The 13,375-nt window shown below is 38.2% G+C and overlaps 1 protein-coding gene across 2 annotated transcripts; it reads left to right on the top strand.

Moving 5' to 3' along the window:
- Positions 1 to 4,387: 4,387 nt before the first annotated feature.
- LOC115219793 (alpha-protein kinase 1-like) lies at positions 4,388 to 11,243 on the top strand. Of its 2 annotated transcripts, XM_036509647.1 has the most exons (3): positions 4,388 to 4,399; positions 4,591 to 4,759; positions 8,446 to 11,243. In XM_036509647.1, the coding sequence occupies exon 3, from the start codon at positions 8,589 to 8,591 to the stop codon at positions 11,097 to 11,099; it is 2,511 nt and encodes an 836-aa protein (XP_036365540.1). In that variant the 5' UTR covers positions 4,388 to 4,399; positions 4,591 to 4,759; positions 8,446 to 8,588; the 3' UTR covers positions 11,100 to 11,243. The 2 variants fall into 2 exon arrangements, with proteins under 2 accessions (XP_036365540.1, XP_029645918.1); XM_029790058.2 differs by lacking the exons at positions 4,388 to 4,399; positions 4,591 to 4,759 and adding an exon at positions 5,184 to 5,274.
- Positions 11,244 to 13,375: the final 2,132 nt, after the last annotated feature.

Consider the following 13,375-nt stretch of genomic DNA (forward strand, 5'->3'; position numbering starts at 1 on the left):
ACACGCACACACACACACACACACACACACACACATAAAACGGACTTCTTTCAGTTTCCGTCGACCAAGTCCACTCACAAGGCATCCGTTGGCCCGAGGCTACAGCAGAAGGCATTTTCCCAAGTTGTCACTCATTGGGACTGAACCCAGAACCGTATGGTTGGGAAGCTGACTCCTTACCACGCAGCCATGTCTGTTGAATAAACATAACTTATCGCGCGTCAATGCGTGATGTAATTTGTGCAGTTAGCAACAAAACTGGTTTTGCTGATATTTTAGCAACAGCTTGCATCTATCGAGATAATTTGGGCGATTCATTAATTAGAATCTGGTTTCATTGTCTACTGGTTTTATCGATTTCAGGAATCTGGCTGCTGTGACATTTGTTCAACTGGGTCGTTAATTGTCTTCATGAATACAAACTTACTAGTGAGCCTCTGTGGCCAAATGGATAAGATACCAGCGTGGTGGTCAAACATACTATTGTTGATGTACTGCATGAGAATATCATTCAACCATATCATAATCTCCCCGTTTCGCATCATTTTTACAACATTATTCAACCTGATGTTACAGTTTTGAACAGGTTTTTTTTTAGCTTTGTATGTTTTTTAAAATTATTATCCAATTTATTTTTTGGATTTCAATAAATTTGAATATTACAATGCCTTATTCTATTCGAGTTCCTATCTAGAGGCAAGTTTCATGAATTTGGATTGCATATTTCACTAGAAAAAAACAGACAGTGCTCTCGCTTTATAGTTTTGAACAACAGTTTACACACACATTTAGTATAATTCGGATAAATATCTCGTTACGTACATTCAAGACCTTTTATGTCACTATTTCACTACCACATGCTATACTACAGCAGGGCATACAGATACACATGCGGAACTCCTCTTTGCATATGATTAATACAAGAATAATATAACACGAGGATGGAGGATATGAGGCTTTAATTGTAGATCCCAACATTTGTTTCTGCACCACACGTCATCTCTTTTAATTATATATTGATTATATGCCTGTACTTCGGAAAGCTAGGGGTAGGGGACAGATAGTACCGATACAGACTTTTCTATTATGGCGGTCAATGATGAAAGCGATGTTTCCTAGGCAAGAATAGCTAACTTTAATATTATGTATATTGAAGGGTTCTGGTAGCCAAATGAAAAGTGATACCTTAACAGGATTTATGATGACATCTAAATTGTAAAGAGAGTTGAACCAAAATAGTTTCTGCCTCCTTGTTCTTTGGTTCATTTTGAGTTTGACTTGGATAGGGAGAACTAATTCCTAACATAACCATAGATTCCATCACGAGGATATAGAAGTCGGTAATATCGACCCCAGGATTGTATTGATCTTGTAAAACTGAAAAACAAAGTTGATCCCAGATGTGAAGAGATCGAGGTGGCTTGAACTCAAAAATTAAAGGATTGCAATTAAATAACACCCAATAATTTGTGTTCTATTCTAGCGATTGTATACCCACCCGCCACTCTTGTTCATTTCTTCATGGATTAATCAAAAGGAAATAAAAGTCAGTATCCTTGGGTTCCCTTAGAATATTGGTTTCAAATTTAGACACAAGGCAAGCATGTTCAGGAAATAAATAAGTCGACTACATAGACTCCAGTACTCAACTGGTCCTTCTTTTATCGACTCCGAAAGGATGAAAGGCAAGTCGGCTTCGGCGGAACTTGAACTCAGAACGTAAAGATGGACGAAATGCTGCTAAGCATTTTGCAGGACGTACTAACGATTCTGCCAGCTTCCTACCTTCGAGTTCCCTTAGAAAACTGAAATCAACCAGGATTGTGGTCACTTCGAGCGTCTGGAAGTTGACGCGTACAGGAGGAAACGTGAAAATCGAAGGTAATTCCAGAAAGTAGATGGTCTGCAAGGGAATAAGGCAAAGCCTATGGGTGAATCAGAATGAGTGACCAGAAGAGGAGAGACGAATGTGAAAGGCAGACGATGGGGTAAATATAAATTCACGTATTAAATTGTATCAACCCCCATATAGTGGTTCCGTCGATATACGAGAAGTGACAGTCGAGTTTTCCTCAAATGACACTCGGGCATAGATATTGTAGTTCGGGATATATACTGTCAGGCAAACAAAATATTGGATATTCACAGTTAGAACACTTTCGTTCATGGATCCTTACAATACGCTGACTTGGGAATAAACAACTAAAACACTACCAAATTCAAGAAACGAGATGGAAAGATAACTGCTTTCGTACAATATCAAAGTTGCTTCCCTGTTCAAATGATTTTATTTTTCTAATTGCTTTATTTTTTACTTTTTTTTCCTATACTCCTCTCCCTTATTTTCATACTTTCTTTCCATTCTTCCATTTACCAATTCCTCACTGTTCTGATTTTCGGTTTTCCTTTTCTTCTCCAACTCTCACCTCTCTTGTCTCTCCTTTCTGTTTTTTTTTTTTGAGAATACAATTATTTTATTTTCGTACATAACACATAAACATCTACATCTTTTACAACATTGTCGTTTTATAAGATTTTGCTGGCAAATGTTTAAATTAACATAAACTATTATTTACATGAAGGAAAATGACCGGAGAACTTTCATTTAATTCTTCCATATCCTTCTCTTAAAACTGTATTGAAACCATTTGTGGGGATTTTCTTTTATCACAGCAACTAGTCGCACACCACAAGGTTTAAAGGAAGCTACTAAAGCAAGCCAGCACGCTATTAATACACCATTCGCCCATCTTATATATATATATATACACACACATAAATGAATTCTAGGTTTATAATATATTTTAATTTCTAAAGGTGAATTCACTGCAGTTACCGCAAAGAAAAATATTCCCTCATATGGTAAAAGGTGTAAAACCATTTACCACATTTTTCACCCCACTATATATATACATTAAGATAGACTATTATTTTCCTCTTCATTTTATTTCTTTTTGCTCCTTCCACCAATTTTCATTATACTTTTCTCCTTCGCTCCTCGCATTTTATACTCTCTCTCTCTCTTTCTTTCTCTCACTACTTTTTCCAAATAATCATTTCTTCCCATCCCCTCTCTCACTTTCCCTCCTTTTCTTTATCTCCCTCTCTCTGTCACTCTTCTATACTTTCTCTTATTTCCTCTCTTATTCTCTGTATTTGTTTTTGCTCTCTCCCTCTTACTCGTGGTTTTTGCTTTTCTTCACTTCTCTCTACTCCTCCTCTCCTAATTCCATCTTTCTTATTCTTTGTTTGTTTTCTCTCTTCTTCACTCTCTCTCTCTCTCTCTCATCCATCTATCTATCTATCTATCTATCTATCTATCTATTTTATTTCCTCCCCCCTCTTTTTGTATTCATTTGCTACTTTTTCTCTCACCACAACTACTATAACTGATCACAGACGCTAAAGAACTACTTCCGGTTACGAAAAATAATAAAATTATGAAAACGAGTAGCGTTTCCGGTTTAAGATTTTAAAATATAATAGAGAGGAATAGTGGGAGGATGAGTGAGAAAGAAAGAAAGAAAGAAAAAACAAAATACAGAGAGGGAGAGGGAAAGAAAGTAAAAATAAGAAAGAGTGAGACAGAAGAAAGAGAGTGAGTTAGAGTAAAGCAGCGCAAATAACAGAGAGGGAGTGAGGGGGAAAGACTAAGAATAAGACGGAGAAAAAGAGAGATAAAGTGAATAGCAGGGAGGGAAAAAAGAAAGGAAGATAAAGTAAGAATAAAAGAGCGACAGAGTAAATAAGAGAGAGTGAGAGTAAAGGAGGAAGTGAATGTTTATTTAATTGTATTTCTATATTAAGAGGACAAAAACAGAGAGAAAACGAGGAAGATAATGATATATTTATATATACGTAGATATATATATATGAATATAAATACATTTGTCAAATAATAAATAATTTTAATTAATGAGAGAAGATGAATTCAGAAGGCTTTTTTGGAAAGATTTGGAGTCTTGTGTAAGGAAAGAAGCGCATAGACAGACAGAATAACAACAAACATTATAATAATAATTATATCAAATAATAATTACACCAATAGTATATATATATAGTATATATATATATATATATATATATATATATATATATATATATATATATAGTTGTATATGAATGGTATTGGTGATTCATAATGTGAATGGGACTTCAATTATGTGAAAACAACATTTGCTTCCTCCTATCTTTGAAAAGAATATTGGAGGTTTTGAACATCATTATCCTTCAGTAATATATTCTTCATTATTACCACTGTCATCACCAACACAATCATAATCATTATCTTCATCATCATCAACAACATCATCGTCGTCACCAGTGTTATTGGTCACCACCGCCACATGCTGTCTCGTACCTGAAACGCATCGGCATTATTAAACATACATATATATGTGTGTATATATATATATATACATATATATATATATATATAAACATATTTACGTAAATATACATGAGTGTATGTGTATTGTATGTTTAGTTAAGTCTTTGGACTAACGGTTCTCAGGCGGGACCAGCACCAAGATCTTCTCAGAACATACACACAGACATACACATATTTCTTTTTTCTTTTTTTTAAAAAAGAAAAAGAAAAAAAAAGGACGAATTCGGCCGAGGAACCATGTCACAGGATTTGCATTATTTGGTCACCAAACAAGAAGGCAGAAAGCAACATCGACACAGAGACATGTTTGACCAAATTCTTTCCTAGATATATCTACAGCGACCATTCCTTCGTTTCCTCCAGAACACAGTATGTATCAAATATGTATTTATATGTATATAGTCTCTGTCTCCATAGATATACACATATACATGTCTGTCTACTATCATCTATGTACCTACATTATATATTGATTCTGTACGTAATAGAAGTCTACATTATATATATATATATACACACTTACACGAATGTATTTTTATATACATGTATATATGTAGCTATGTATGATTATACATAATGTATATAGATGTATATAGGTATGTATTTATGTATTTGGGTACTTGTATATATATAAATGATGTAATGTCGTAAATTTCTATGGTTTATTCCACCACTTTACGAAAGGACAACATTAGAAAATGCAACAGGCGCAAGGCTACGATTTGAACCAGGCACGCGCCTCTTCTTTTTCTCTCGGGTCAGCTGATACCCTGCCTTAAATCGATGCTAATAATGTTTAATATTATCGTAAATGTTCCTACTGAAATTCTAGGCCCTACTTTTGATATAGGATTTGGTAAGATGTTAAAGGATGCACTTATTACGTGAGTAAATAGGTTTTAATTTTTGTCTTCCTTAGTATATATACATATACGTATGTTTGTGTGTGTATATATATATATATATATATATATATATATATATTAAACGTATATATCTATATAAATAGAAACCTGTAAATATAGAAATATTCATTTACATAAACCTGGGATATAAATTAATAAATAACACACATGCATATATACATACATATATGTACGTACCTACCTCTACATGTATATATACATGCATATATGGGTACAGGACACAAAAAAAACGTCGAACACAATGAGAAACGAAAACATAAACACAAAACCAAGGAAATGGACATTTTTCTTAAACAACGAAAAAATAGAGTACAGGACATACAAAACAAGGAAAATTCCCCTTCTTTAGTCGCCTTGTTGCATCTACTCCACGTTTCGAATATATATATATATATATATATATATATACACATACATACAGAGAGAGAAAGAAAGAGACGAATATTTACTACATATATGTCGCAGGGTTTTACATACATAGGAGTATAGGTGTTTATAATCACATACACATTTAGATATAGGTATATATAAGTATGTGGAGATATATGTATGTATATGCGTGTGTGTGAGTGTATTCGTCCCCTACCACCGATTGACAACCGGTATTGGTTTGTTTACGTCTCTAACTAGCGGTTCGATAGAATTAATACCAAACTTCAAGACAAATAGAACCAGAGCCGACTCATTTGACGCAAACTTCTTCTGGGCAGTCCCCCAGCAGGGCCACCACATTCCTATGACTGAAGCAAAAGATAAAACATACTTTTAGCTTTTACTTGTTTCAATCATTTTCTAAAGCCTGGTATTTGTTCCATTGGTCTCTTTTGCCGGACCACTAAGTTACGGGGATGTAAACAAACCAACACCGGTTGTCAAGTAGTGGTGGACCAACGCATAGTCGCACGCACACACACATGTATATTGTATACATATGCGTGTGTGTATATATATGTGTGTGTATACTAAGTATTAATCGAAACAGCTGTAAGGGATGATGATTAATTTGCTTTTAATAATAAATAATTATTAACTTCCCAATCTCCATTTTCTTTTTCTAATTATATATTTATATATATTAATAGTAATGGTAAGACAACAAAAGAATGAATGAGACCTTGATATTATGTAAATAGAGGAATTTATCTGTAATATAATTTGGAGTCTTATTATTCCAACTGAATAGTTGTCACATATTATATTAAAAATATATATATATACATATATATATATATATATATATGTGTGTATATGTATATAAAAAATTAGAAAAAAACACCTTTTATCAATTCAAAATGAACAATTAAATTACACCATCTAGAAAATTACATATAATAGAAATATTAAAATAACAATAAAATATCAATGATTAAGTAAATTGCAAAAAAAGTAATAAAAACGTATATAATTGGTAGAATAACGACACGTGTTTTGTGGCTATATTTAAGAAATGATTATAGTAGTAATAAAATCACTTCGATATAAATATAGCCACTCATCAGGTTAAAAATAAACTAGAATAATATATATATATATCATCAAGTGAAAGGTAGATTGTGTTATGCTTATGTATGAACAGCTATACTTGATGGTAGAGACGTGAGCCCTGAATACAGAGCTCATGCAAAAACTGGTGAGGAATGAAGGTTGTATGTTCTGTTGGGATGTGCAAGTATGACAAAGTGCAAATGTGCTAAAACAACAGTCGGACATAAGAGGAATCAGATGCAGCGTGCAAGAGAGAAGGCTGTGACGGTTTGGACATGTGATGTGTATGGATGAAGACAGCTGTATAAAGAAGTGCTGGTCAGTTAAAATGGATGGAACCTGTGGAAGAGGGAGACCCAGGGAAGATGGGATGAAGTAGTGCGGGGGTGGAATCTTAAGATGTTGAACCTCATGGAAGAGAAGACATCGGATTGAGATGCCTGGTGATATGAGGTTCTTGAAAAGACCTGCCCTCCTCAGTTCTGGAAGTGCAGTGTATTATGTGCTTTCCACCCACACATTACATTAATTCACCCATCCACCCTCCAACTCCTGCAGCCCAGTATTTCTCTCTCTCTCTTTTCTCCTCCCCTTGCCAACTGTATAATTGCCACTCCCCTATACACCCTGTGTTCACCACTCACTGCATCCCCTTCCCTTCCCTTCCCCTCTATCTTCTACTCTTTTTTTTCACTCTCATTAACTCTCTGCTCACCCTCCCTGTCCGATCATCTGCACCACTCCACTTACATTCACTTCCTTGTACGTTGAGGTTACGCCCAGGCACATCTTCACCACCAAACTTCAGCTTAATAATAACAAAGATATTTTATATCTTCATTATTATAAAATTAATTATCAGAATCGAAATCGATCAATGGAAATTGCAGATGTGTTACCAGTGCCGGTGGCATGTAAGAGAACCTTCCGTTTCGCAACCGTTGCCAGCACCGCCTCGTTTCGTGTCCGTTGCCAGCCTCGCCTGGCCCTCGTGCCGGTGGCACATAAAAAGCACCATCCGTTCGTGGCCGTTTGCCAGCTCTGTCTGGCACCTGTGCGGGTGGCACGTAAAAAGCACCCACTACACTCACGGAGTGGTTGGCGTTAGGAAGGGCATCCAGCCATAGAAACACTGCCAGATTTGACTGGGCCTGATGAAGCCTTCTGGCTTCGCAGACCCCAGTAGAACCGTCCAACCCATGCTAGCATGGAAAACGGACGCTAAACGATGATGATGATGATGATGATGAAACAAAGGTAGCATATTTCGGCAAAATTTGGTAGCAAAAGGGTTAAAGTGATCCGAATAAAAATCTTCTACCAAAATTTCATGTTGATTTATGATTCCAATACCAACTTAATAACGACAGTCGTTTTAATAGATTTTTCATTTTATTTAAAATTAATTGAATAAAAAAAAACCAATGTATTTCAATAGAAATATGGTAGCAAAAGGGCTAAATCAAGAAGGCCACAGGCTCTGATAAAATTCCTTTTGTCACCTTCAAGCCATACACCCCCAGGATTAGCCTTTATTTCCTACAAATACTTCAAAGCCCCACCACTCTCATTCATGTGTTAAATGGTAAGTCTTTGACGCCTGTTTATTCTTTGGTATTTATCTTTTATGTATTTCTTTTTCAGATCTACCTGAAGAAATTTTGGAAGAAATAAAGCAGGAACAAATCAAAACCAGCCACCGCCGAGAGGCATTCCTGACATCACAGCCAGAGCTCAAGCTTCACGATCTCCGCAACTGTTTGCCGTGTTTCTTTAAGACTTGATCAATGATGAGCAATTGGGCCAGTGACCGCAACCAACTAGTTCAACAACAGCAACAACAACAACAGCAACAGCAGCAACAACAGCAGCAAGCCATGGCTGCCAACTACCAATCCAACTACAATCCGGCTATTTCTCACTCTGGTATGAATATATCCATGACGCCAATGACGGCAACTATCAAACGAGAGCCAATGCCATATAGCAGCAGCTGCAGTGGAAGTTCTGCAGGTGCTGCATTTGGCAGCGTGCAGCAGATTCCTTCACGGTCTTCTGGTGCTTCTCTCGGCAACCAAGCTTTGTCCAGTGTTGGCGGTGAGACAATGTACTATAGCCATGGTGTCCCATTTGCGGGCAATCCACAAGGAAGCAACGTAGCCCGGATTTACCAAAATGCAGGTCCTGCTCCCCATCCGTCACAGAATGTCGCTAATATCCGCTACCAGAACCAGTCCCCTTCAAACCAAGTCGTGCGCCTTTATCAAAGCTCGTCATCTCCGAATAATTCAGCAGCCAGATACCAACGTTCGTCACCAAACAATGGCAACATTGGTGTCCGATTCCAGTCGACAGCGCCCCCGTCTCAACAAGGGGCTGGTGGTGTCAGTCTAAGATACCAGCCCCCACAAGGTAGCATGGCTAATGTCCACTACCAGACACCAGTATCAAACCCGAACCAAACGATACGTTATGTGAACCAGTCATCTGAGATTGCAATGGTTAACCAGCTGCAGCAGCAGCAACAACAACAGCAGCAGCAAGGCACCAAGCAGTTCTTACCAAGTGCTCAAGATCTACGCAGCCCTGCACTCTCAGCACTTTTGGCCGGCAAAGCTAACCAAGTGGCTAGCCAGAACAGCAGCTATGCGCACCAACAGAGTCAGCACTACAACAGCAACAGACAGAATCCTAATGCTCTCACGCTGCGTACATTACAACCGAAACCCAGTCCTCCAGCATACCCGAACACCCCAAGACCGTACCCCGTTGGGAGCCAGCCGAGTCTTCAGTACAGTAACCCACAACCTTTGCTTAACCAGCAAGAGAAGGACAGCAATTACTTGAACCAACAACCCTTAATGCCAACGCTAAATCAGCTGCTGCAGGCAAACCAATTCTCCCAGCTGAATGCTAACAAGGCAGTGGTTAATCGACAAAATCAGTTTACCCAACATTCAGCCAGTCCCTACCGTATCCACCCCTCAATTACCCAGGCTCCCAATGTCACTGTCCAGATGTACAACCAGGCACAGAGTACATTCGGCATGGGTGCGAATCAGCCAAAGGCCCCACCGAGTTCCTCCATGCCGCCTCCCCCTCCATCCTCATCCATTAACAAACTGGCCAATTATCCGGACACTGCCCCTGCTCCTGCCCCGGCTTCATCGTCCTCCTCCTTTTCATTGTGGCATAAACCATCACAGTGGAACACAAGCTCAGACAATTACACTAGCTCCAGCCAACAACAGCAGTTGCAGCAGCAGCAGCAACAGCAACAACAACAACAACAGCAACAGTCTCAACAGCAGCAACAACAACAACAACAGCAGCAGCAGCAGCAGCAGCAACAGCCACAACAGCAGCAGCACCAACAGCAGCAGCAACAACAACAGCAGCAGCAGCAACCCCAACCTCCTCCACCTCCTCAGTTACATCAGTTGTTACAACAACAACAACAGCAAAGTAAACCTCCTGCTGCCCACCCCATGGAGAAGGCTATTGTACCCACCACAATTATGTCAAACACATTTCACAACACATTTGCCACCAACAGCAACGCTGGGAGCACCAACGTATCCCTCCAGCAAACCCCACAGACATCCTCCTCCTCCTCCTACATGTCCAACCCCAGCCACCTTTCATCGGCACCTTTGCCCTCATCGGCCACCTCTTCCTCTGACAAAGATGGGCCGCTGTCCGACAAGATGAACATTGACGAAGACCTCCAGCTGCCAGCGATCGACGACCTCTCAAACATCGTTCGCCAAATCATCGACGACTGCTGGGCAGATAATGACTTTGATCATCGCACATTCGACTCACCCGAGTTAATCCTGGGTATCAACTCAGAGTCGCGGAGCTCGTCCCAGTCCCAATCGCAACCTTACAACACCGACAAGGATGGACGCGCCACGAGCAAGTGCATACCGAATCCGCGTAGCAAAGACGCAAGCATCATCAGACACATTCCGAGCGACATGCAAGTCATGAAAGACTTAGAAACAGCGCCCGACAACAGTGCTGCCGCCAACAAAGGCAGCAAGGGGATGCCGCCAATGAACTCACGCCTCAAGAATGGCAACAACGATTCTCAAAGAGCCTCAACTACCAATTCTTCAAGTGAACCCGAAGAGGAAATGCTGGACATTACTGATGCTGAGCTTCAGTCTCTCTTTGAGAACAAAGACAAACTGCCAGTTCTTCATGTTGGTATGTGTGGTTCTGAACTTGTAATAGAAATGGTTGGAACCAACCCACAAGATCTAATGAAACAATTTGGTGAAGTTTCTGGATAGAAAACCACAGACATAATATCTTGTGACATTTTTCATTGTACAATTGTTTTTGTTTTTTAGTTTTCTTTTTTTTTCTTTTCTTCCTTGTTTTTGTCATTTTAATCTTCTCATCATTTCTCTCATTCTCTTTCCAATTATTATTATTATTATTATTATTATTATTATTATTATCATTATCATTCTGGCAGAATTGTCAGCACAACAAACAAGATGTTTCACATTTCTCCTGGTTTCAACGTTCTGAGTTCAAATTCTACCAGGATTGATTTTTTTTTTGCCTTTCATCCTTAATTGACTTACCACCGCCCTGCACCCTTAAAACTGCTGGCCTTGTGCCAATGCTTGAAACCACCATTATTATTATGTTTCTTTTCATCATCATCATTATCATTATTATTATTATTATTATTACCAGGCAAAATTCTCAGCAGTATTTCATCCGTTTTTCCATTCTGAGTTCAAATTCTGCCAGGGTGAGCTTTGCCTTTCATCCTTCCAGTATCGACGAAATAAAGTACGAGTCAAGTCCTGGGGGGGGGGGGTCAATGCAATTGAACTGGTCCCCTCTCGTCAAAAAAAATGTTGGCCCCTGTTCCAAAATTTGAAACCACCATTATCACCATCAGTATTATTTTTATTATTATTACTGTAACGAAGGCGGCAAAGTGGTAGAAGTGGTTGAGTAGCAGACTGAACACATCAGAGTATAGTATTATATTTATTCAGTTCTTTCCTGAATGGGGAGAGTGGCTGCATTTAACCCTCTAAGGTCACAAGGAAAACACACACACACATACACATGCTCTGTCTTTGTGTCGGTGTTTGTCCCCCCCCCCTTGATAACCGACATTGGTGTGTTTACGTCCCCATGACTTAGTAGCTTGGCAATAGAATTCATACCAGGCTTTAAAAAACCCAATAAGTGCTGGGATCAATTCGTTTAACCAGAATTCTACAATTCTGGTGCTCCAGCATGACCACAGCAGCCTAATGCTCAAAACAAGTGAAACATAAAAGTTATCCAAATATTTTAGACCACACATGAATAAATGCCACATACACACACTCTCTCTCTCTCTCTCTCTCTCTCTCTATATATATATATATATATATATATATATATATACACACACACATACATACACACACACATACATATACATATATACACACCCAATGTTCCCAGTCATTCAATCACCCAAACCTTGCTGTTCCTCTTGTAACTCTTCTGGTTACATTTCTCTTGCTATTTTAATTAATAATTGTATTTTATTCGTTGCATACTTTTAGTTAATATCTTAAATTAATTGTCCTTTTATTATTATTTTTTTTTTTTTTGTTTAAAGCTGTTCCCATGTTTCATTTCTTGTTTTTGTTGTTTTTGTTATTGTTTGGTTTTTCAGTTTTGTTTTTGTCTTTTTTTTTTTTTTTTTTTTTTTTTTTTTCTTTCACCACCACCACTACCGTTTCTTGGAGAATCTTCACCTGAAATTTCCAAGACAGAATTTGTTAAAGTGGGGGTTTTTTTTTTTCCTTAATTAATTAACATTTATTTTTTAATATCAAGAAAAAAATAAGTTGGAGAAAAAATAGCAAAGAAAGAAAAAAAAAAATTGATTTTTATTCTTTCACATCACATGTGTGTTTGTGTGTTTATGTATTACAGGTACATTTATATTTATATACATACATTATACCAAAGTGGGTTAAAGTGTACATATGTATGTATATGATGTATGCATGGATGTGTTTGTATGTATGTATATATATTATACACATGTATATGTGTGTGTATGCATGTATGTATATATAGGCGCGGGAGTGGCTGTGTGGTAAGTAGCTTGCTAACCAACCACATGGTTCCGGGTTCAGTCCCACTGCGTGGCATCTTGGGCAAGTGTCTTCTGCTATAGCCCCGGGCCGACCAATGCCTTGTGAGTGGATTTGGTAGACGGAAACTGAAAGAAGCCCGTCGTATATATGTATATATATATGTATGTGTGTGTGTCTGTGTTTGTCCCCCCTAGCATTGCTTGACATCCGATGCTGGTGTGTTTACGTCCCCATCACTTAGCGGTTCAGCAAAAGAGACCGATAGAATAAGTACTGGGCTTACAAAGAATAAGTCCCGGGGTCAATTTGCTCGACTAAAGGCAGTGCTCCTGCATGGCCGCAGTCAAATGACTGAAACAAGTAAAAGAGTATATGTATATATGTGTATGTATGTATGTATGTATATATCAAAACAACAAGGGCTTAGTGATCCAGGTGAAATA

Source organism: Octopus sinensis, linkage group LG15, assembly GCF_006345805.1.
Source record: "Octopus sinensis linkage group LG15, ASM634580v1, whole genome shotgun sequence".
NCBI classification, from domain to species: domain Eukaryota; kingdom Metazoa; phylum Mollusca; class Cephalopoda; order Octopoda; family Octopodidae; genus Octopus; species Octopus sinensis.

Excerpts from the sequence above, each read along its gene's own strand:
- LOC115219793 (XM_036509647.1), top strand. The coding sequence starts at position 8,589 with ATGATGAGCAATTGGGCCAGTGACCGCAACCAACTAGTTCAACAACAG.